The sequence below is a fragment of the Mycetomoellerius zeteki genome, unplaced genomic scaffold (assembly GCF_001594055.1).
Source record: "Mycetomoellerius zeteki isolate Tzet28-1 unplaced genomic scaffold, Tzet1.0 scaffold151, whole genome shotgun sequence".
NCBI lineage: Eukaryota > Metazoa > Arthropoda > Insecta > Hymenoptera > Formicidae > Mycetomoellerius > Mycetomoellerius zeteki.
The window spans coordinates 924,897-951,084 of record NW_017256458.1 but is presented as its reverse complement, the minus strand read 5'-3'; the positions used below and the strand labels follow the sequence as shown (position 1 = coordinate 951,084).

At 29.6% G+C, this 26,188-nt stretch overlaps 3 protein-coding genes across 5 annotated transcripts; 2 read left to right on the top strand and 1 right to left on the bottom strand.

Moving 5' to 3' along the window:
• Positions 1–1,643: 1,643 nt before the first annotated feature.
• On the top strand, positions 1,644–13,745 carry LOC108720559 (clavesin-2). Of its 3 annotated transcripts, none has more exons than XM_018444639.1 (7): positions 1,644–1,755; positions 6,617–6,841; positions 7,120–7,279; positions 10,549–10,610; positions 10,901–11,094; positions 12,962–13,175; positions 13,260–13,745. In XM_018444639.1, exons 2-7 carry the CDS (start codon positions 6,667–6,669, stop codon positions 13,463–13,465), a joined length of 1,011 nt encoding a protein of 336 aa, XP_018300141.1. In that variant the 5' UTR covers positions 1,644–1,755; positions 6,617–6,666; the 3' UTR covers positions 13,466–13,745. The 3 variants fall into 3 exon arrangements, with proteins under 3 accessions (XP_018300141.1, XP_018300144.1, XP_018300145.1); XM_018444642.1 differs by lacking the exon at positions 1,644–1,755 and adding an exon at positions 1,771–1,860; XM_018444643.1 differs by lacking the exon at positions 1,644–1,755 and adding an exon at positions 1,790–1,872.
• A 4-nt stretch (positions 13,746–13,749) lies between these two features.
• LOC108720558 (putative serine protease K12H4.7) lies at positions 13,750–17,315 on the bottom strand. The gene is made up of 10 exons (XM_018444638.1): positions 17,048–17,315; positions 16,783–16,964; positions 15,425–15,608; positions 15,285–15,333; positions 15,087–15,222; positions 14,868–14,934; positions 14,588–14,804; positions 14,373–14,505; positions 13,980–14,149; positions 13,750–13,890 (listed from the first exon to the last, which is right to left on the bottom strand). Exons 1-10 carry the CDS (start codon positions 17,243–17,245, stop codon positions 13,781–13,783), a joined length of 1,446 nt encoding a protein of 481 aa, XP_018300140.1. The 5' UTR covers positions 17,246–17,315; the 3' UTR covers positions 13,750–13,780.
• A 5,087-nt stretch (positions 17,316–22,402) lies between these two features.
• Positions 22,403–24,086, top strand: LOC108720478 (uncharacterized). The gene is made up of 4 exons (XM_018444518.1): positions 22,403–22,462; positions 23,093–23,161; positions 23,259–23,348; positions 23,940–24,086. The coding sequence occupies exons 1-4, from the start codon at positions 22,403–22,405 to the stop codon at positions 24,084–24,086; spliced, it is 366 nt and encodes a 121-aa protein (XP_018300020.1).
• Positions 24,087–26,188: the final 2,102 nt, after the last annotated feature.

The window sequence follows — 26,188 nt, the reverse complement described above, 5'->3', positions numbered from 1 at the left end:
ATGATTGTTTTTCTCTAATTCTCAACGTTGTGTAAGTACTTCACCGCCTAGGTAATTTTAATTCTTAGTATTTAGTGAATGTTGACTAAAGAACCTTATAGGAAAAGGCTAATATTACATTTGTCGTATGACAAAGCATTTCAAGCCTATTGATTGGCTGTAGGATAAAGAGGTCCTTTCTTGAAGAATTTGTTGTACAACAATTGTAATATTAGCATAAGAGTGGCAAACTGGTCATGTGACGTATACTCCTCTGATTGATTTCAAGCATAGAAGTTCTATAGAACCTATTATGAATGCAAGAAAAATCGTAATTTGTCACGTTAGTAAGAGTAATATTGTTTTACAGTCTATCATTATAAGTTGGAAATTAAGCTGAAACTAAGTTTTTTTATTTATTCACCTTTATCAAAGGACTTTTAAATTTTCGTTTTGAATAAAGATCAAGCAAACAACCTTAAAGATTAAAATAAAAACAAAAAATAAGATATTTTATAAAATACGTGGTCCATAGCGGTGACATATGTATGATATTATAATTTTCATTATCCAAATATTTTTGTATGTATTACATAAGTAGTTTCATATAAAATAATATTCGTTTACGCAGCTTGTTGTTTTCTCTTTCCGTTATTTTCTCTTTCTTTTTGTTAGAAGTACCTAAAATATATCTAAATTTTTCAGGTAGTTCTATGTTATACCTGTATCTGTGCCCAGATAATTTTTGAAAATTATATCTATATTTATAACTAAATACTTTTCCCACACACACAATATCTATATCTATACTTAAATATATCTTTCAAACGGTATCTGTTCCAACACTTCATATTTTATTTTTTTGTTATCACTGTCTTCTTTCTACTTGTTTACTATTTAATTAATTTATATTATCTATATTTGAATTGTCAGCTATTAGTTTGCAATTTCTTTTAACAACCACTTCAGCCTTAGCTTTCCAACTTGTAATTATAGCTTTTAGGTTTAGGTTTAGGTTTCAAGCAGCATTAATGCTGATACTTCGCCTTGAATTGTAACTTCATATGTTGCGTCTTTGCTATATCACATTTTCTGTAATTATTTTCATTAATATTCTTTAATTACAGTTATTATTATTGTTATTTTAACATCTAATATTCTTTAATTATAATTATTATTATTGTTATTTTAACATTTCTTACTTTGTAGCATATTAGCAAACAACATCACTGTCACATTAGTACGCTATACATTTTACAGGTTGCTTTCTTCTACGCGAAACATATATAGTTATCGCAATTAGAGTAAATAAACTTTATAAAAATTTTTCTTGTATCAGATTCACCTTCAACCAACCGGTTGAACCGGATATCGACAACAGTCGAGTCAGCTAGAAGATGATCGGCGTCCGAAACTAGCTCGAATATATAGTCGAGGATCATTATGAAATTGATAAAGTCGCCCATTCTATATATGTATGCTATTTAAGTATCTATAAAAGAGGGTAAAAGGCAAGCGAACTAGTATAGTCTGCGAGTTCACATTCGATGGAGCTTTAACGGGAAAGTTACGTTTGGTTCGCCGTGCGTTAGGAACAAAGGCGAGGTCGCCTTCTTGTACCCCGAAGGATTCGCGGGTTTCCGCGAGGACACGCTCGTTCGCGATTGGAAAAGAGGTGTGGAGGAAGGGCGACGGGCTGGAAATTATAAAAGAGCCATCGACCAGCAAGAGTGGGGCAGTCGCTTCCAAGTGTGCATCTGGGGCTCGACGACCGGAGTACGTTCATATAATCATATAGGATACCTCCTTAGGATAAGTGTTTAAGATATAGATCACCATCACTTCGGTTTCGCGCGCGGTTCCTCAAAAGAAGCTGATTGAGTAAGCGTGAAAGTAGGACTTTTTCAATTAATTTACATAATATATTTGGTATATTTTATTTTTAGTCCTTTGTGTAAAAATTGTCTATTTTTCTTATAGATGTTAAGTTAATCGTTATTTCAGTGTCTATATTTTTTATTATAGTTTTAAAAAAGCCGCTTTTTTCAAATTGCTGGAAAAAAACTAAAAAAATCTCGGTTTTTTTTCCGAAAAATTGATTTTTTTGGAAAAATTGCTGTTTTTGCTATGTAAAAGACATAATAAGTAATTTCTACATTCCTTTATAAAATTAATGCGATTCATAAAATCATGTAGCATTATTTTTATTAAAATTTTTTAGTTATCCTTCTATTTTTATAGTAAAACCTAATATAACTTCCTTCCTTTAGTACATGGCAAAACTTAAGTAGACAGATTTTTAACTCTAGTTTGTCACACTCCAGTCTAATGAATTCTTGAAATGTCTCTTTGTAGTTAATTTTTTTAAAAATATTTTGTTACGAATTTAGTTTAAATCCAAATTATTTTCTAGACCTACTATTATCATATAAACATGATGTTTGGACTCTATATTTTTAATTCTTACATTAATGATGCAATAGTGTATGTTTTGTATGTTTTATTGAATACATTATGCGACCTCAATCTTTTATACAATTTTAAAATTTCTGATAACTTATCCCGCTGTGTAACCCTATACGCAATTATTTTCTTTACGGAAAGAATCGAGAAGCAAACGTGGTAGGTTTTACGAGCACACGTGAATTTTTTCCAAAATGAATTTTTCTACCCTTGGGAAAAAAAACCGAAAAAATCTGCGGAAAAATTGGAAAAATTAGGTTTTTTTCCGATCCTTTAAAACTATATTTTTTATCTTTTTTAGTTATAAAATAAATATTAGAAAATTCTAAAAAATTGAGTTTTGGAAATGGAAATAGTATAGGCAAGATTTTTATTTTAACTTGTTTTTTTATTAGAACATGATTCTTTAACTTAATAACTAAGACACTTGATGTACGACTTTCTATTCTAAAGATAGTGGAAAGATTAAACTTAAATTGATAAAAATTTATAGAACATATAAAAAATTTGAGAACATATAATTTACACTAATCAATTTACAATAATCAATTATGTTGCAAGATTGTTTCAGTTTCACTATTTTACGTTAGCGTTTTAACCCTGCATTACTCATGTAAGATGTAAAATATATCGCTTTAAAGATGTACTAAATTTACGAAGTAAAACTTATTTATTGAATGAATACTGCACTGTTTCACAATTAAAGAAGAATTTCTTTGTCTAAAAGATACACTGGATGATATCAACGTTTATTTCATCATAATTTATTTAAAAAAAAATCAAGATATAATGTTGAAATAATAAAAATCAAGATATAATGTTGGAATAATAAAAATCAAGATATAATGTTGGAATAAAGTACACCCCATCATGAGTAATTACTTACTACTAAAAAGAATTACGCGAGTAACGTAAAGTTAATGCATATTAAATTACACTCAAATTGTTATTACGATTCATTTTCGATAATTAGAACTTTTCTTTTATTGAAAATTTAATAAATTACGCTTGAAATATCAATATTAATACTTTAGTTAAATCGTCTTTAGCCATTTAAATCGCAAATTACATCACGCTTAAGGGTTGAAAGTCATAATTATACGGCGACAACATAATGACATTGTCTGTGACGTCAGCGATAAGCTTTCCAATCACGTTCGCTAGAATAATTTGTCGAATCGATTAACGCTGCGTGAATTTTAATCGCATGATGATCTTCAGAGCAGCTTGTCTCATCCTTGGTCATAAAGGCCGACACGTAATTAAAGGTCGGGAATATGGAACGCAAATTGTCGTTGCTGCATATTTAAAAAAAAAAAATTTGAGTTCAAAGAGCGCGAGATATTTATCTTGCTCATTTGATGACGGACTACACAGAGTTAACTGATCATAAAAACCATGACATAATCATCGTAATACATGAAAATAAGCATATAATATTACATGATCATCGTGCTGTAATAATAAGCAGTAAAATCTTCTCTCATGGAACGATATAAAAACGAAAGGATAGATATCCACGTGATGTAATCGACGCAACTTAATCTCATATAAAAAAAAGCACTTACGTGCGACCGACAATGCTTGAGAGATGAAAGCTCACGAGTAGTACGTGATAAGTGGCACTTTCTACACGGAAGAAGATAGTATACCTTTAACCAGCTCTATCATAATCACAGTATGCTTTGTGCGTGTTGTCGCGATTACGTTCATCGTCGTAAAATGGACACGGATACGAAAGCGATATAGTGTAAGATACGTATCCAGAGGCATGGTAGTGTCTCGGCACCAACATTCCTACTACTCGACGATGGCTACTTTTCTCTTCTTTCTTTTTATTAATAGTTCTCTTGAAACTCTTGACATGTAGCTTGTAGAAATAGATGCAATCACGTGCTTACCGGTAAATCTTTTTATTTTTAACTCCGTTCTACGAACGATGACATAACTTTGCGGATATTACGTATGCTTTACATTATTTTTGTGGGTCCGGTTACGTTTGCGATACGTAAAGGCAGTATTGCAACAAAGTTATACAACTTTCATTACTCTCACTGTGATATGCGGAGATCCATGGTTGAAGAAGTAGAAGTAAGTGGTCCAGACGAGAGAACAAGCAATCTATCTCTTTCAGTAATAAACGCAATTTAGAGAAGAGAAAGCGAATAGTTAAATCCATTGTGAAATGATTCTCGCTACATAAAAAGACAGCGTTCCAATTTTTTATGGATGTCTTATATATTCGTCACTGAAAAAAATATCTTAGTTACACTAACAAAATCCATAAATTAAAAATAATAAATATAACATCCTAAGCAGAACACAAGTCATCATAACATCAAAATGACATCTAATGGCAAAATGATTAATAAAATCATTTTACAATCAATAACAATCATTTTAACGTCATTTTGATGTTATCGTGACTTGTTATTCTGCTTGGGATGAAATTTTACGCTTAACAACGTAATTGTTATATGTAACACATGTGTTGTATTACATTTATATTGTTGAATGTGAGATGATAACATTAATATTATGTTATTTTAGTTGATATTTACTGGGAAACGTGTATAACAAAAATTTGTTTATAGATCATACAATCAAAATTTTAATTATTGTAACTGATTTTGTGAGTATATCTCGATTAGAATGTTTCATAGATCTAACTATCTAATTTGCAAGTTTTGATTAAATTTATGAGATTTCCAATTTATGCAACCAGATCTTTTTTCCGTACAGGTTTAGAACACAATCATAATAAGATTGAGATCAAGTAGAAGTCATTTTAGAAACATGACGAAATCATAATGATTATTCGATATATATTTGACGTTGTTTTTGTGATAAATTATTGAAATGACAATGACTTTAAAATAACTTTTTTAGTTAAAAAATTAGTCATTTCAGGAAAAAATTATAACGATGTCATTCAGTACATTTTTGACGATGATTTTGTGGTGAATTTTTGACATAGCAATGATTTTTAAGTGATATTTTTAATTAAAAAAGTTACTTAAAAATAATTATTGTGTCAAGAGATAATTTAAAAAATCATTTAAAAACCATTTATGTCAAGAATCATCATGAAATGTATCGAACAAATCGTAACAAATATATCGAAGATCGTTATAATTTTTTGTAAAATGACTTCTACTTGATGACATTTTAATCTTATTATTAATTTTATATTTTTTAATTAAAAATTACTTAAAAATCATTGTGACACATATCAAGAATTTATACAAAGCCGTCACCAAAAGTGTATCAAATCATTATGATTTTTCTTAAAATGATTTCAATTTGATGTCATTTTAATCTTTTCTATTAAAATTTATATTTATATTATAATTGTGTTTTGAATAGCTTCTTCAACTCGCTTCGTGTCGTAAGGGAAAAATGGGGTTGTCCATCATTGCAATAACGCCTGAAGCAATTGTGAAACAGAAATAGTAAAATTAGTATGACAAGATAGTAGTGACATGTCTCCCACGGGAGTCGCGCGCCGGCAGTTTGTTTCAGCGAACAAAGATAGGTGAACAACCGACAATTGTATAATCAGAGAAAGTGATTGCGAAACAGGCCGATGCATACTATAAACGCCCTGACTCAAGCACGTGGCCCAAGCGCGATGGTACCACGCTAATCGTTATGTCATAAACTGACGAAAGGTCCGAGACTTCTCGTCCAATCGACTGACGACGCAACCGATCCGCTCCTTTCCAACGAAGTGAAAGAGACGAGCCCATTTCTTCCGGACACCTTCACCATTGAACAGAAACTGTGTTAGTCGGTCACCAAACGGTGTCGTCTGGCGATTCGGAAGAAAGTGAAAACACACCGTACTGCACACACGCTGCATAATTAAATTGGAAATTATTACAGAAAGATAAGAAATAAGAATAAATAACTCTCGCTAAATAACACGCCTATGAAATTCCGAAAGAGGAATCATATATTTTATTAAAAAATGTAATTTGCGAACAAACGTACCCACGCAACAAAAATTCAAAATTTTACATATTTTTAAACAGATATCTTTTTTATTTTTCTCACATTATTTGTTTTATCTTTTTGAACCATGACAAAAATACGACAGCGAAAGAAGTAAAACCTAAAAATCACAGTTTAAAAATTTTTTATGAATTTATAAAAATATCAACAATATTTCCAGGTGTCTGTAAGTCTAAATAAATCACTTAACGTCTTTCGAACAAAAGCAAGATGGGAGCAGTCGAATGGGTAGCCGATGAGGACAATTATGAGTGCCCTCTCTCGATAGAAACTCAGAAGATAGCGAAGGAGGAGCTCAGAGAGGACAAAAATACTAGAGATCAGGCTCTTGAGCAGATGCGCAATTGGATCAAGATGAATCCGCGCATTCAAAATTGTCGTCTCGGTGAGGCTACATCATCAAATGATAAATTATGCCTTGTCAATTTATAAAAAAAGAACTTGTAAAAAACATAGTAATTTGACTAAAAATCTAATTGAATATTCAATATCCAACTAATATCCAATTAAAAATCTAATTACATTGATAGTAACTGCGTAATTGCGTAAGAGAGTCCGTAAGGCCATAATTTTATAGATATTTTAGCAATCTCGAGCCTGCAATTGCACATGATATGTATCAATAATTACAAGACGGGTGGCTAATTTGTCATCTTTTATTAGATGCACGATTCTTACTAAGATTCTTGCGATGCAAGAAATTCAATGTGCCGATGGCTGAGGAGGCCACTGAAAGATACCTGCTGCTCCGTCAGGTGTATCAACAAGCATTCCATAAATTAGACATCACAGAACCGAATATGGAGGAGTTACTCTCATTGGGGTAAATATTTTTATGCTATTATTTTATGATATTGTCTCATTAATCGTGAAAATCTCCAGTAAACAAAATTTCAACAATGTTACTAGAATGATATTTTTTTAAATAATTTAATAATGTATTAAGATAAGCTCTAATGAATAACAATTTAAATATATATCGTGAAGGGTTATCAGAGCTTAGCTAGTTAACATTCTCTAATTTAAATAATCATGTAATTCATATAATATAATATTATGTGATTCCTGCATGCATTATCTCAGCTTAAGTATAATCGTAAGTGTGATACTATTTTTGCAATCTTGACGACTCAGAATATAAATGATTCGAGCGCCTGTACCTTTATCTTATGATTATGCTATGCACATTGTTAAGTTTTTTATAAATGTAATGTCATGCAAATATTGTTGTTTTAAAGAATCGAGAAGCAAACGTGATAGGTTTTACGAGCACGCGTGAACTTTTCCAAAATGAATTTTCCTACCCTTGGGAAAAAAACCAAAAAAATCCACAGAAAAATTGGAAAAATTAGGTTTTTTTCTAATTCTCTTTAAATAAACAAACGTTTCGACCTTTAATGTCGTTCCTCTTCAGTGAAATTATATAATACAGGGTGTTTCCAAATTAAATGGCAAAACTTCGGGAGCGTGTAGTTTGCAGCAATACAAGCATTGCATCTGTCAAACACGGCTCTTGTAGCAGCCAGGCACTGTTCTTGCGATATTCTGTTCGCTGCAGCTACGATACGATTTCTCAAATGTTGCTCTGATTGAATAGGCGAAGAATAAACTTCTTGCTTCAGAGTACCCCATGCATAGAAATCTAATGGCGTTAAGTCGGGCGAACGAGTTGCCCAATGTACTGCTCCTCCACGTCCAATCCATCGTTGTGGGAATTTTCTATCTAACCAGGTTCTAGCGACTCTGCTGTAATGAGCAGGGCATCCATCTAATTGAAACCACATTTCAGTACGTTGTTGTAATGGGATGTTTTCTAAATAGTCAGAAAATTCATTCTCCAAGAAATTTAGAAAACGGTCCCCATTTAATCTTGCAGGTAAAAAAAACATTTTTTTTCGATTTCTCTGAAACGGAGCAAAAACGAGCATATGTCTATAGGACTTTTTTTCTTAGTTTTTTACTCCTCTACACGCTCCCGAAGTTTTGCGATTTAATTTGGAAACACCCTGTATAAATTAATATTTCATTAGATCTGTTTTACATACTCCTCTTCTTAACAAACTTAAATCGATTGATTATCCTTCATATGTTCTTTACAATTTGCGATTCTCATGTTATTTCGTAGATCTCTATGGCAGAAGCAGAAAGTTCCTGACGTACACTAGGTGTCATTGATGCCTTCCAGCTTGAAATTTATAATAATATGATTTACAAGATTTTCAGTCGATGTTTCTTTATTTCTTCGATGTTTTCTTTATATTATATGAGTTACATGATTATGGCGTTCCGTTTCACGCATGATGTGCATGATGCATTTATCCTTGTTTAACATTTGGTGAGTAACAAGAAAAATAATACATCATGCGTGAAACGGAACACAGCCTATATTTAAATTAGCGCACGTTAACTAACTAAGCTCTGATAGCCTCTCACGATATATTTTTTTTAAAAATAGTAACGTTTTAAAATATACATGTATAATTAATGTTGTATACATATAACGTTATCGTAAATAAATTTGACACACGTCTAGAGATTTCAACAATACTAATATGAGAATAAAATATTGTTGCAAATAATATATGTTGAGAAATAGGACCGATAAGAATAAATCTAATTAAATATAAAAAAAACCTATTTTTGATCGAAGATCTTATTGTTAGTGCTTAGTATTACAGATGTTTTAATTTAACATTTATAAGAACATTAAAATTTAATATTTATTCATTATCATATAAATTACTCAAAATATACACATATATGTGAGGTATTCCACGTCAAACCGGGCATCTTTGAAATATCATCATTCTTATTTCTTTTTTAATTTGCTGATGTATTCTACAGATAAAAATATGAGACGCAAGTATTATATACCAGTTTCACGCAAGTATTATATTCACGCTTGTAAATTGCAAAAATTCATAAAAAAACGTCATGCGAACATTCAAATTATTATAATCGAATATTTAAGTATTCTCATGAGCGATGTTTTTTATGAATTTCTGCAATTTACAAGCGTGAATAACTTTACAAAAAAATCTTAATTTTTTTTCGCGAAACACATGTCTCACACTTTTATCTATCAGAATTCGTCAGCAAATTAAAAAAAAAAATAAAATGACAATATTTCAAATGTGCCCGGTTTGACGTAAAATGCCTCATATATATAATAAGACTCTTTTATATACATATATGTATAATTCAATTAATTTAAATCCGTTAGTTCACTATCATTTGTTATATATTATATGCATATTATGCTAATTATGCAGTTATAAATTATTTAATTGCTTCACGCTTTTTAACTCCGAGATGGATAGTATGTTTAATGTAAAGAAAACACATTCATCTATACCAGTGATGTGTTTGAGCTGCTAGAACGGAGTAGAGAAACATTCTCAAGATTAAAATTTGATGATGTTCACTGATGATGCCCGGAGTGGAGCAGAAACGTATGAAATAAAAGAAATGGAAATTAAATAATTATCTACATTTGATAATTTGTGCACCGACAACTGCGCGTGACTCTCATATGTCCACTTTTATCTTAATTTATTAGTTTAATTAAGAGAATCTAAGAGTTGTTATTAATTTTAATATAATTTTGTTCGATGTCGTTTCAACGTTCTGTGCTGTATCAGATTATAATTTGTTTATATTTGGCATAATATTATTATAATGTAGGAAATTCAGGTAAATGAGAGTTCGATGCAATATTTAGTGCACAAATATTGATTAAATAATATTATTGAATAATATTATTAAAACATTTTTTTAATATTTGAAAATTTCATATTATTGGATAATATTAAAAAAATATTTATAAAATGTTTTTTATATAAGAACGTGCATAAAAAATTCATATAAAATCAATGGCTATGTTCAGCAGAGAAAACTAATCAGTTAGCGCTTAGTGATTCTTTAATATGATTGGTTCCTACACTTACAAAATAGATCCAGCGAAGAATTAAAGGCAAGAATCAATCATTTATAAGCGCTAACTGATTAATTTTCTCTACTGAACGCAGCCAATATTTCAAAATGTTAATCTAGTTTTTTACTTACTAGGCCGTTTGCAATCTTTTCTTTTAGATATCTCTTCGCTGCACCCGGCCGTGATGCAAAAGGCCGTCGTGTTATAATCGCTAGACCAGGTATATGTTCGTTATTTTATATTATACTTTATATATGTACAGAACGCTTGAATGTTATTATATAAACTTAATAAAGTATATTTTAATACTTTAAATATACTAATGTTATAGTTAAAGTAAAATGACAGATATAAAATATATTGAAAATATTCGAAATTCTGCACTTCCCCGTTAATTTATTTATTTCAATAAAATATTATTTATTACGTAATTAATAAAAATCTGTACGTAATAATTTTTGTGCTTCTCTTCATCACATTTACTAATCGTATATGTAATTTCCGCCCAAGGCGTATTTGATCCTCATAAATACACGAATGTGGACATGTGCAAGATCCATGCTATTACTTATGAGACGTTAATGGAAGATGAGGAGAGTCAAGTGCATGGCTTCGTTCATTTTGCTGATGGTGCCGGTGTTAGTTTCCCTCATTTGACGCTTTTTACTCCCAAAGAAGCAGTGCGCATCGTAAAAAACGGCGAGGTGAGATAAAAAATATTGTGTAAATACATTAAATTGGCACAAGGCTAATGGATAAAATTAAATTGACAATAAATTTAATAATGGGGAATATCTTTAAATCCAAACTTATTTTCTAATATAATTATATTAGAATTAGATTATATTAGATATAGATTATAATAAATAATGGAATATTTAATCCAAACTTATTTTCTAATTCCCTTTTTTACTCGCAAGTTTTTTTCTAATGGGGCAGTATTAATGTAAATTTACTTAAACATTTTTAAGTCAAATATAGACTTTTAAATATTTGCATAACAATCTTTTGCAACATTTAAAGTTTAATCAGCTATTTTTAAATCTTGTCTAAAATTCTTCATTATTTGCCTCATTTAATTATTTAGGATAATATTTTTTTACAAATAATTAGATAATTACATCTCTTTTATTTCTGTAATATATCTTATTTAACCAATAAGCTATTATGTTTGATTTCTGCAAAAATGTTTCGTTTTCTTCATTGAGATATAATAGATCCAGCTGTGAGTTTGGACCAAGGACGATGTGTCGTAACAAAATTTCATGACATTTCTCAAAACATAAGACATAAAAACCGGTTCTATATCTATGTCTATTACGGAATTGACTTAAAAGCTAGTTAAAAGATTTTTAAGAGCCTATTTAAGAAGAATAGAATAAGGTTTGTTTATTAAAATATGAAGAGTTGAATTATGAAGAATATAAATAGGTTTCTACTAACAAATTATTGAAATGTATTTTTTCTGCTATACTAACAGATCAATATTGAAATATACGGTTGCATAAGTATTTTATTGTTTAACTAAGAAATACTTTACCTTCTAGAAAAAGGCTTCTAGAAAGATATAAAAAAGTTTACAAATTAAATCAAATTTTATTCGCTCTCACTAATTTACAACAAAAATATTACTTTGAACCTGATAAGGTGTTTTTTATACATATATTTGTGAATGTTGAAAACGATGCCGCAAAGCCAAATGTCTCCAGCACGTCTAAGTTTGCAAAAAAATTTTTTTAAGGCTTTTTTTTAAAGCAATATTTGATTTTTTTTTGTAAAAAATTATAACTGTGTATTTTAATAATTTCCGATTAATGCAAATGCTGATAATTATAGAAGAAATTTTATTTTCGTTAGGAACAAATTTGATAATGATTCTGAAGAATGTGCACTATTTCATTATTTTTTCCCTATAATATATTCCATTGTTACGTATTTCAAATTTCCCGTTTATAACAGTAATTGCATACAAAATTAGATTTCAAAATTTTAAATAAGACGATCTTAAAATGCTTAAATAAATCTTGAGTCACTAAATATGCTATATATGTAATTGACATATATAACATACCTGTAGTCTAACAAACTGCGCGCCGAAAAATTTCTGGACTATATAAACGTAATTAAACCACTGTAGTGTAATCTCGCGAATTAAATTAATTTCTAATAATTTCGATGCTCTCAAACAGGCATCATATTTCAAATATGCTGAAAAAACTGTAATTAAATTTATTGCGAAAAATATTACCTCGGCCTCGAACCCGAATCTCTTGTATTCCGTATGAGCGTCCTAAGCCATTAGACTACCGAGGCTAAAATATATGAATATAAATTAAAGTTTTAGCTGAAATGATAGAGTATAATGACAAAAAACTAATTTTTATTGTCTCTCATCGACGTTTCGAAGCAGAAAATGTTTTGAAGCAGAAAATTGCTTTTGTTGTTCGTATTCGCGCGAATCATAATTTTTAAGAAGAAATTGTGTATATGTATATATATATATATATAATATATATATATACTAAAATAATAATAAAATAGGTAATGATGACAGTAATGATTCGTTTTTAGCGCACCGTACCGATGAGACATAAAGAAGTCTATGGGATCAACTCACATCCCTCAGTAAAATTCGCCTTGGATTTCGGGATGTCATTGATTTCCGAAAAAATCAGAAATCGCGTGAGGATTTACACGAGCCTCGAGGACGCTATTAATCGCAAACTCGACGTCACTATGTTGCCTAAGGAGTACGGCGGTACTATCCCCATGAAAGAGATGATCGGTAATTCATCTTCATATTGCACTCTTTGAGCATTATATGTTGTTTAAAGGTAATAAAAATAACTAAATCCTGTTTTCAATGCAGATCTATGGCGAAAAGAATTATTGGCAATGAAACCGACGTTACTGAACAATGATAAGATGAATGTCTGTCTTGAACTGTACTCGGAGAAAGCGCGAGAAGGTGCGGTCTCGGCATTGAAACAAGGATTCGGCTGTTCCAGCGTGGGATCCAATGATACCACGATGTGTGGTATAAGTGGCTCCTTTAGGAAGCTCGAAGTTGATTAATATCTTAAATGTTTCTTTACTTATAAATACGTTTTCTACTTAGAGATAAGCAGCACGGGATATAGATTCATTTTGGAAATTGCACAGATTTTTAGATTAGCCTTGGTATCAAGAGAACGTAATTTTATTTTTGTATTATGTAGATAAATAATACGCAATATAATATAACTGATGGGTATTATTTAGAATCGCACTACGAATATATCGGATATTGTACATAACTCTTTGTTAAGGTTTCACAATTACAACAGAAAAAATACAATAGAAAAACATCATTAATTTTGGGCGTATTCGTAAGACATTTGACAGGAACTTTCATGAGGAAATCCATTTGCCAATTATTTTACGAATCTTTGCTCTGGCTGTTTTCAAATTGTCCGGATCCGTAGCTACATCGCTATATATATCGCGACAGTGTGAAGATCCTTTAAAATAATGTACTATTATATATTATCTTTTTATATTAAAAAAAATGCAGAGTTCTAATATGTATCTCAATATGTTGCATAATTACCATTAATGACAATAGCAGGTGAAAAAGCATTTAGATCTTGGAGCACCGATAACGGATGCCATGGATCGCTATTTCCATTCGTGAAAATGACGTTTCGTAAATCTGGTAATTTTCCTCCGTACATTATATTCGTCCTTTTCACATATGAATCCAATATCTTTTTATTATAACTAAAATTGAGTTTAGCGTTTCTCACTTTAAAAATAATTCAATTTGTTTAACAATTAAGTAATTATAAGTACAATCATAAATTGTTTGATATTTAAAAAAATCTGTTATGAAGATATATTTTGATGTATATCATGTATATTTGTACAAATTATGAACATATGGAAATAAATGATACTTGAGCGAGGAAAATATGTATTAGGTCGCTATTTTTTAAATACTTACTAATCGCCATACAAATCGGTACACAAATTAATGAAATAATTTAGGGGAAACAGCTTTCCAAAGATTGATTTATTTGAATTTGTCGTCTGATAGTAACCGTATTCCGTGCAGGTCTGATGATACCACTGCCTCACTGTACAATAAACATCATCCCTTGTTGTACACATATTATACGATATGCAATTTAATTTATTTTGTAAGCTATTTCAACTCACTGATACTCGTGGCTGCTGGCGAGTCCCACGAAACCTCTCGATATGTTTTTAGAAAATTATCATAACTTACATCGATACACTTATCCTGATTCGAAAAGACGCGCGCGAGTCTCTGTAGGGGGCTGCCTAAATGCACAGCTGTCATTTTATTACACAATGCCGCGATATTTGTTTCACCGTTCTCGATTTTATTATACTGAACGACTTCGGCAAATATCTAAAGTTCAAATAAAAATGAATAGAAACAGATGTGGAGCAATACCTTCAATTATTTACGTACCTCTGACAACGTATTCATGAAGTAACCAAGATCACTAGGAGACTTTACGTCAGGCACGTGACATAATCTAAACTCGATATTAATAATAAAAAAATTAATAATAATAAAAAATTATAATTTCTAATTATTATAAATTATTTTTCCTCTTCACTTTATTGCCCGAGCGAAAATTAGGTATTAACAAATAGCATGTGGATTCCAAATCATGTTCAAGCTTACTTGAAGAGAAGTTTAAGTTTATGTGGACCGGCTCGCCTGGCTAATAATTCTTCTACCGATGCGAATGCAGTTTTAACAGATTCAACGCACTTTTTACTGTATCTGCCGAGCGCGTCTGTCACGACCTCAAAATATTCTACGAAATCAAGTAATCTTAGGGAATATTTTTAGGGATTATCAGTCGATCAAATAATTTACCGTAAAAATCAGCCTTTGCCTGAACCGGAGCACTGCTGGCTAAGGCTCCCTGTAAAAAATATTTTTCTCTAATTTACTAATTCTTCTCCACACATCTTTAAAATATAAATTTATAAATAAGAAAATAACATAAACAATACTTGGATGAGGTGAGGGTATTTGAGGCGTGCCCACGCCGCCATATTTCCAGCGTAAGAGCCACCAACTACTATTACGATACTCTTTTCTAAGTTCTTCTCCTTTTTCTTCGTTTCAATGAAGTAAGCAAGATCGGCGAGTGCCTGGTCGGCGTTCAAGTACTGTAAATTCTTCGTGCTAATGTCTCTAAATTTGTATCGTGCAATATCAATTTAAAAGATTGGTTTTATATGTCAAAGACGATAAAGAACTCTCATAGTAAAAAAGTCATATTTATATTACAATAGATTTATTATAATTCAAGGAATGGAAGTAACTAGTTACTGTAATTACCGTTAGTTAATTACTTAGTTACCTTGTTGTAATAACGATTTGATAATGACGTTGCGAATTTTTTATGATGATAATGTAACACCAGAGTTGGAACAGTCAGTTATATTTTTCACAATAATAATTTCGCATTGTTTACAGATTTTAATATGTTATTCAGCATTATTAAGATCGTTCTAAGATGCTTATGAGCATCGAATTATTAAATTACTATAGTCAATTTAACTTGTGATATTACTGCGGTAATTGTTTAGTGGAGTTTGCATTTCAAGACCGAAAAATCCACAATTTAAAGAACATATGTACGTAGTACATAAATTTACATAGAATTATACAAGCACTTAAGATCCAGCTAGATCATTAAAAGGCATTTATCTCTTATTGATTGTGTACTCACATTACGGTCCTATATGAGATTCTTAGTTTAATATATAGTCAATAGTCACTTATAACGAGTTGGAAAGGTCATTCGTTACTGAAAAAAATAACTCGTAATTTGTGTAAATCGTCACTTTTTAATATAACTTGTAACGTTATTTATTACTTTTTTCAATAAGTAACGCGTAATGGTGACAATTTACTTTTCAAAGTAACTTTCTTAATCTTAGCGTAACCGTAGCGTTCAGTTAGTCTTCATCACGATCATAAAAAATTGTAACATCATTATCAAATTGTTATTATAATATAAAAAGTAACTGTAAAAATAACGGAAAAGTAACTCCTCCCTGCTATAATCACGGATAAATTGTGATGTAATATGAGATTATCAAAAAGTCACAGTGATATTACGTTATTATCTTAATCTGTGAATATCACAGCATGGGAGTGTCACAGTGAAGTGCAATTTTTATCACAGCTTCATAGCGATATCACACATGTGACCAAACGGAAATTTGCACGTCACTATGACTTTGCTGTGATGTCACATCGTCACACCTGTGACAAAATGAACATTCGCACGTCACCGTGACTTTACTGTGATGTTACCGTGACCTTTTTTGCTATGGGGAAAGCGCTACGGATTACACACTTCGTTGGTCTGCTCTGTCCATAGAACCGATGTTCAGTGTAATACATCAAACCACGGTATTTTACGCCAAGTTCATACATCAATCCTCCTTGCAAAAATCCATTCGTTATTTCCCATTCTCCGCCGATCATGATTAGAATAGGGCCATTTTTCTTCAGAAATGCGGAGTTTTCTTTGTAACGCTATACAGCAATCGACTAGCGTTAATAAAAAAAAAATAAACGTTTTAAGTAAAACAAACTTTTTGAGCGACGATAATAATTACCATCGACCAAGTGCGATTATCGCGATGATTGAAATGATCGAGAGGCTGAGTGATCCAACCCTCAACTATATTCTTGCCTGCATCTTTTGTTAATGATTCTGGCTCCTCCAAACCTTTAAAAGTAAATCCCCGAAAACCTATCCCGTTGACGAGGGGATGGACTAAGCACAGAACGAACAGTATGTTTAATGCGATCATAATCCGTTTTTCGTTCGCAATTGTATAGCAGAGAAAGTTTCATATACTTTAAAGTACACTAGATTAACGCTAAAATACGACTGATTATTACTTGCCATTTCCTTTAGTTATGGCTAGCGGTACAAATCGATACGATATCTTTCATCAACGACCGATAACGCTGATATTTTTATTGCATTAGCTACTCTTAGAGGAAACGGGAAACAATTCTCCGATAATAAGTAACAGCGAGCAAAAATAATCTGATAATTAAAAAATGTCTATCGACTAAAAATGCGATTGCTCAAGGCACAGATATTTGTGTATATCTTTATCGCGCGATAAAAGGTACCATTTTAGCTAAATACTCAATTTACGTAACATACATATATAGTAAAATAAAAATTGAATTTAAGCAGAAACTATTCTGAAATTAAATAAAAAGCATATTCGACAAAGATTTCGTGAACGCAACTTTTAACATCGATACCTAATGCAACACTAAATTTTGTATGAATTTTGTACTCATTCAGCATTTATGAGATCTTATCCTTTTTAATTAATTAATTTTATTAAAGATATACTATATGTTTATATAAATTATCAAATATTTGACATTAATACTAAATATAATTGAATACACTTAATTTTTAATTTTTGCTAATACACTATACGTTATATTATTTAATTATTTCACTGCAAGTATAAATGCAAAAGAGAGAGCTATAAATCTGCATCAAAAAAATTATTAAAATTAACATTAATGAACAATCCAATTAAAAACCAAATTAGAAATTAGACAGAAAGTGAAAGTAATCAAGAATTCTGATTACTGGCTATAGATTTTAATCAATTTGAGTGACGCTTGCTTGGGTATAATAATTTCCAAAAATTAATTATGTTTCATTTCCAGATCATAATCAGAACTATTTTTCTTAAAAAATGTGAAATTTTCTTTATAGAAGTGTCGATAAGTTATAAAAAATATGTGTTTTAAATAAGTGATTGGGTGACAATTACCAGCGACCAAGTGCGATTATTGCAATAATTAAAATGATCAAAGGGTTGAATAATCCAACCATTAATTATATATTTACTTACATTTTTTGTTAATGGCTTTTTCAAATCTTGTAAAGTGAATCCGTCTACCGGACAAAGATCAAACAATATACTTACCATAGTAGAGGAAGGTCACCGATACTGACATAGGTCCTAAAGCGACATCCCCTTATTTCTTAGAAACTAACCTTTGCACCTTATTAATATTAATAAAAACATGATCTGTTTAGCTAATTAAAGAAGTATAAACTCATAATTCATATATTTGTGGCTTATTTCTATATCAAATCAGCTAAAAACAAATTCTATGAATCCGAGAAGAAAATTCTTACTTTTAACAAACAAATAAAAAATATTAAATAATGATAAAGAAGCTTTTATCAATATACATATTTTTAATTTATTTTTTTGCTTCATTACACTATATAATTCTTATTTTTTTTTGCGATATATATCATTTTCTGACGAAAATAAAAGTAGCATAAGTCGAATATAAAGAGATTAACAAAACCATAAATAAAACTTCTAGGAAACATGCAAAGAAAGGAATATAAAAGAAGCATTTTAAGAAGCAAACGTTTCTTTTATGATTCACTTTACTAATTTACGTTCAATAAAATGACATTTACGTTTTATACGATACAATTCTAAGTTTACTAAAACACAAGCAATTCAGCAGAAAAAAAATGTATCATATGTCTCTGGCTTTAGGCATATGTATGTTGTATTAAACATGGATATATATTTTGTCTAACAATAAGGTAACATTTCGAAATTATAAAAAAATATTTATTAAATTCTTTAAGTGAATTTTATCGTTACAATATTTTGATTATCAAGATATTAAAAAAAGCTATAAAAGAAAATTAAAAAACCAATAAAAAATTCGTGGTTAAAAAAGTATGTAATTTTTTTAATTTTAATAAAATTTGTAGTCACGCAATATACAAAAGGCACATTCATCACGATTATATAAGATAATATTTGATTAGATCAACTCATTACAATATCGTTAAATCATTAAACGATAGCATGCGCATATATATATATATATATACATATGCATGCTATTGTTTAATGATTTAACGACATTATAATGAGCTGATCCAATCAAATATTATCTTATATAATCGTTATGAATATATATCTTATAGAATCGTGATGAATATGCCTTTTGTATGGTATATTACGTGACTTTCAAATTGGCATCCAATAGTTAGTATTTAAAATTGCAACAGTTGCGATCATGGTTGATATTATACACAACGCTTTTCGACCTTTGGCTTTAGTTGCTTTTATTCTTGGTTTAGGAAATTTCAGATATCCCCTAAGTTATTGGAAATTTCGCTTGAGTGTCTTCTACATAATAATAGTGTGGAGTTTCTATGCTTGTGCATTTCACGTTATGATAAGCAAATTTTCGCCAATGCGTATATTTAGTAATCCTTTGACTTTTATATCGATAAGTACAAATATTCTTGTGACGATAATATCTGTAACCATCACCGTCCGCAAACAGAAGGTATATTTTTTTATTTTTAAATATTAAATCGTTTTACTTCTAATCTAACACAAAACAGATATTATTCAATATTACTTTCCATTTTGTGGAATTACTTTTATTTTTATTTATTTAAAAAAGTAATTAAAATTTAAACACAAATCTATTTTTACAATCATGTATTATGTTTTTTAAAATTTTATTTTAAAACATTAATTTTTGAAGAAGTTTTACAAAATGTTAATTAAGAAATTTTGTATTCAATCTATCAGAATATAAAAAGATTTAACAAGATTTTTATTAAACGATATGATATGAATTTGGACCAATAAGAATAAATCTAATTAATCTTTATGTCAGCACCCAGAATTTTGTACAGTACTCAGGCACGTGAGTACTTATCAAATTTTTTGAATAAATGCTTTGATGGGAACTTGATTTTTTAAGATTATATTATATTCGACAATTGCAATCCAGAAGAAGTACCAAAAGGCTTCTTTTAAATATACAGGCTGTGACTAATATAAGGTAAAAAACTTTGGGGCCGAACTTCCGAAATATGAAAAAAATTTATATGAACATATATTCATCCGCAAATTCACTGTTACTGAGATATTTGCGAACATATGTTTCGTATGAACTTTTTTTCATATTTTGGTGGAACTTGAAGTTTGTTCCCTTATTTTAATTACACCTTGTATAATCGTCGGATCGATACAATTGTTATTTTTGTGTGAATCAGTTTAACGCGCGTATTGGTTTGAGGTGGACATTTGTACTAGATATATTATGATTTTTTGAGAGATATATTATGACTATAAGATCTGTTTTGACTGAATATAGAAATTCTCGTATTTTTAATTAGATTTGTTCTTATCAAAGTTATTGCTTTATTGTTAAATGCATTATTACGTACATACGTAATATGTTTTTTGTATATTATAAGAATGAATACGATTTATATGTTCTCTTGTCAATAATATCTTTAGAAAATCCATATATGTCTGAAAAAACTTTGTCTCGTGGATGATACATTGGAAAAACTTGGAACACCTAAGGAATATCATACAATTAAAAAATTGATAAGATTGATGTTCATTATATATTTAATAATGATTCTCATATTATTTACTACCGATTCTATTTGGAATATAGAAAGGCATAACAGTATAAAAGCTGTGATTATTGGTCTTATCGTGGGATATCCTTTTCACATCAATACTCTCGGAGATATAATGATTGCGTTTGTTCTAAGGTTTGTAAACTATTGCTGATTCTTGAATTTTTATAGATTTTATTTTAAAAACAAGTTTTTTAAACAAAAAATCACAGATATATTGGTACCAGAGTGGATACAATCAATGGCTATATTGAACAACTATCAGATACAGAAGAGTATGGGCTGAGATGCAAACGGAAAAAGTCTCTCATTATTCGCCATTATGTCCGTAGTGCAGAGAATCGCAAGCATGTGTTATGGATTATAATGTAAATAGATAGATACTAAAATGACACAGAAATATTGAGAAGACGACATTTCATTAAAAAAAGAAAGTTATTATATTAGCTAAACGTATAAGTATCGCCATTTTTCATATTCTGTTTAATATAATGAGACATGTCACACACAGCATTAATTTAATTGCAGTTGTGTATTTATCTATAATAATCTATTAAATTTTTCAATTATAATTTACATATTGTATGAATACACATTAATTTTATATTATTTTAAACAAAATAAATTTTTTATTCAAATCTACCTTCGAAAATTATTTATGTGTATAAATAAAAAAAAGGAACACTAAATTAAAAAATCTTATATAATTTAAATTCTTTCGTAGAATTTTTATTGTTGAAAGACTTTTACTATTGAAAAATTTTTAACAAAATTTGAATTCCATTATACAATATATTACCTATACAAATATGTTATTTATAAATTACATATTTTTGCAGTAATAATCAAAGTAAAATTTGCTATTATTTCTGCGAAATTGCATTGCCCAGTCTAAGTAAATAAGAACTTTTATAACTATAATTACGCTAACATAAATTAGTATCCATTTATAATTATGTAATTTTTATTATCATAGGAATTTTTATTCTCATGGACCTAGAAGTAGAAATCAAAGCATAATGATCGCCGATTCATTCCAATTCAGAATTTTGTACACACAGAATATAGAATAGTAATATATCGGTCTGTCCCAAAAGTATCTAACATCTGCGTATATGTCTTTATCCTTGGGCCTTCTCTCTCTCTCTCTCTCTCTCTCCCTGAGAGAGAGAGAGAGAAAGACAAAAAGAGACAAAGATATAGACTGCGAGGTGGGATACTTTTGGGACAGATCTTGTTTTGTATAATAATTTCATAATAAAAATATTTTATATTTATTAAATAATATCGTTCTAGGCACCTTCATTCGGAACTCTGTCGAATAGCTCGTGATATGAATGATTTATTTGGGACACAATTTATATTGCAGATGATAGGTTACTTCATTATTTTGGTTACAACATTTTTTGTTCAATTCCATATGATACTGTGCCTAACGCATGTATATGTGACTGATTCATCTGCACTAAAACTTATTCTTTCCACCGACATGTGGTGCATGGTATTTTTAACAAAATTTATATCACTGAATTACATTTGCGAAAGTGTTTGTGCCAAGGTAAGCTGATTTCCATATATTATAAAAGGAAAATGTTCTCACAAAAGTAGAAATTATGATATAATATTTCTCTTTTCTTCTTCACTCTCTCTCTCTCTCTCTCTCTCTCTCTCTCTCTTTCTCTCTCTACCTCTCCATCTCCTTAATGTTTAGAATAATAATGCCTGATTCCACAATTCACGGTTAATTGTTTTCTTAACCGAGGTTCGCCTTATTTCTCATCTCTTTTCAATTCTAGAATTGAAAAGAAATATGTAAATCCAAAAAGAATAACTGTAACAAATGTTCAAATGGTGCGCAGTTTGAACATTTGTTATAGTTATTCTTTTTGGATTTATATATATTACACACACACTGCGGTAAATAAAATCTTTTTCCAATGTACAAGTATCTATATTAAATTTATGTTATTAAGTATTAACTATTTAGCTGTAAAGCTGTAATAAACTTATATTAAATTACGACATTCATATTTCATAATAATTATTGTGGTAAAAATTAGAAATACAAAAATTGATGTAGATCAATTTTACATCAAAATACATGGATCTTAGTGCCTAATAATATTTCTAAGTGAATTTAAAAAATTCATAAATCATAAATAATATAATTAACTTTATATCATTTCAGGTGCAAAAAACCAAAGCTTTGACACATAAATTAACAGATCTCATACGCTTTACGGAAACGCGTAAAGAGGTGAAATAAATTTTTTAATATTTTTCTAAATGTAAATAAATTTTAAATAATTTTATATATTATTGTACCTTCAGACAAGAATTATATTATATTACAGATTTATCAATTTCTTTTACAAATGTCACTTCGGCCCTTAGAATTCCGCGGAATGGGCGTGATCCATTTTGGCTACAAATTCATTAATAAGGTTAATTTTTATAATCTTTAATATTATTTACATCTATATAAGTTTATACGGAAAGAACGATTTTGTTGAAATATCTAAAAATTTAACTTGATACAAAATAATGGGAGGATCCTGTTTGCCTACAAATCGATTGTCTACAACATCGTTTGTCTACATCACTTTTACCGACAATTTGTTTGCGCACAAAAATTTGCCTATCTATACAGTTCGATTGCCTATAAGCACTTTTGCGCACAAATATAAAAATTTCAGAGATAAGTAACTCTCTATACACACATATTAGTTATTGCGAAGAATATTGCTAAGGCCTTGGTGGTCTAAAGGTCTAGAATGCTCGTACGGAATGTTAGAGATCCTGATTCGACTCCTGGCCCAGGTATGCAGCAAAAAAATTGTTGTTCTAACAACCAGCTCAGCATTTTACATAATTATTTGATAGTTCAACAAAATTATTTTCAGATTAGTATCTAGTTAAATTTTCTAGTACTTTAGAAAAGCCGTCCTTTCCGTGTAACAATAATCTATAATTTATAATTAATAAATGAGAAAAATTATAGTAACGGTATTTATAATTGTGCTTTTTCCTTCTAGTTCTTTATCTGGGTACTTAGCGTTATTATTTTTATATTACAAATGGATACTCCCCCTATGTATGAATTACTAAAATCTAATGGGATTAATGAAACATGTTTGGAAAGAAATATTAATTTTTCACACTTTGAAGTGAACCATGTATAGAAAAGAAATATATAATTATAACATCTTCCATATTATTTTTGTAACTTATTTATTATTTATGAATTTAATTAATATAGAAATAAATTGTATGTGTAATTGTTAATTAAATATTTATTTATTTAGTTTATCCATGTATATGTTTATGTTTACACTGTGCATATAGGCCGCGGCCTATATAATAGGTGTCCTTGTTCATCCTGTAAGTTAAACAAAAACACCTATCGTATAGATTGCGGACTAAGCGCAGAATGTAAATGTATATCGCTTAAGTACTGTTATTCGTCCGAAGCTTTAGGAGGAAGACTCTCACTGCGTCGCAGCTGTAACCATGTGATGGTAAATGCGTTTCCACGACATTAGGTTTAATTTTTTAATTTATTGTTTTATTAAATTCGAGTTGAAGATGGCTCAAAACGGTGCCGAAACGTTCTAAAAAAATTTGCACGTTATTTCTGTAAGTTTTGTGCAATTGATTTCCAACACTCACTCCTAATGCCTTCGATGTATATTTTTTTTATATATAATTATGTATGAAACATTTTTTTCCCAGGATTGTATAACAAATATACAAGAAATGTGCAAAATGCAATTTAGAAGAAAGTGCAAATACTTCGTACATGAATCGATTATCTCAACTGTGCTTTTTAATTATTTAAAGACATTTGTGGTATAATTAGATTTTTTTTTCATTGTGGTTATGTTCATCATCATAATGGGAAAAAAATGTATCTAATTATATCGCAAATGTCTGCAGATAGAGATATCTACTTTGCAACTTGGAAACTTTAACAGTTAGCACATGAAATTGCGAAAGTTACCATCATGATAGTGCAGGATAGCATAGAAAAAGCGTTAAATCCTGTTTTCTTAATTACTTTTTTTTGGGGTCTTGGGATTCTCAAATATTCTTCCAACCAACTGAAGTATTGCTTGAGTCTTTTTTATATATTTACTGTGTGGAGTGTTTATACTTACGCATTATATTATACAATAGACCTGTTTTCAATAAAAACTGTATTTAATAATTTAATAAATACCCTTGTAGTAATATTAAATTTGTTTGTGGCATTGATATCCATAACCATCTCTATCTGCAAACACAAGGTATATACTTTATATATATTTTATTTGTAAATGTTATTATTTTAAAACTAGCGTGATATTTAAAATAGAACAAATAATGTCCAATGTCACCGCGAGAATATTACTTTCTAACATGAATCTTTATTATTTATTTAGAAATTTAATAAAATAAAGCCTTATGTTATTGAATTATATGGTAATTATGCATATCAGGGGCGAACTCACAGATTTCAATGACGTATGTTGTCTAGATTAGTAGATACACTAGATTAGTGTACGTTTTTTTAGATACACCCTGCATAATTGTAGTTTTATGTTTAATAATACTGATTTACAATAAATGTAACATAATACTTTAATATTGTTGTATATATATTTACTTGAAAAACACATTTGCAATGAAAGAAATAATTTTAAAATGTATAGAATGAATGATAAAAATACGCCACATTTACTTTGTTCAATAATTATATGCTTGAAGGATTTCAAATATCACATTTTCTGAAAAGTACTAAATGTTTCAACTTTCAACGTAGGGTACTTAAACTTTTTTTTACTATAATGGGCCTTCCAGACATGGTGTGAGTTTTCGAAATTTTTTGAGAAGCATTCTAGGTTTACCATGTATATATCTTATTTATATTTATTAATAAAAGAAACTTACAAGTTTTACAAATTCTGTTATTTTCAGAAATATCAAGAGTATATACAAAAGTTTAATCATGTGGATAATACATTGGAAGAACTCGGAATATCAAAAGAATATCGTAGAATGCAAAATTTCATAAGACTGATTTTGATTAAGTGGTGTCTAATAAGTTGTATGGCATGGATTTACGATTCCTTACTATTCATAACAGGGTTCAATGATATAAAAGCCATACTTATTCATTACGTTTTGAATTATTTTATATATATTAACACCATCACAGATATAATGTTTGTGCTACTTTTAAGGTTTGTAAATCTTATTGCGATACAATCATATTATTTCATAGTGCAGAATAGTAATCCGTTCT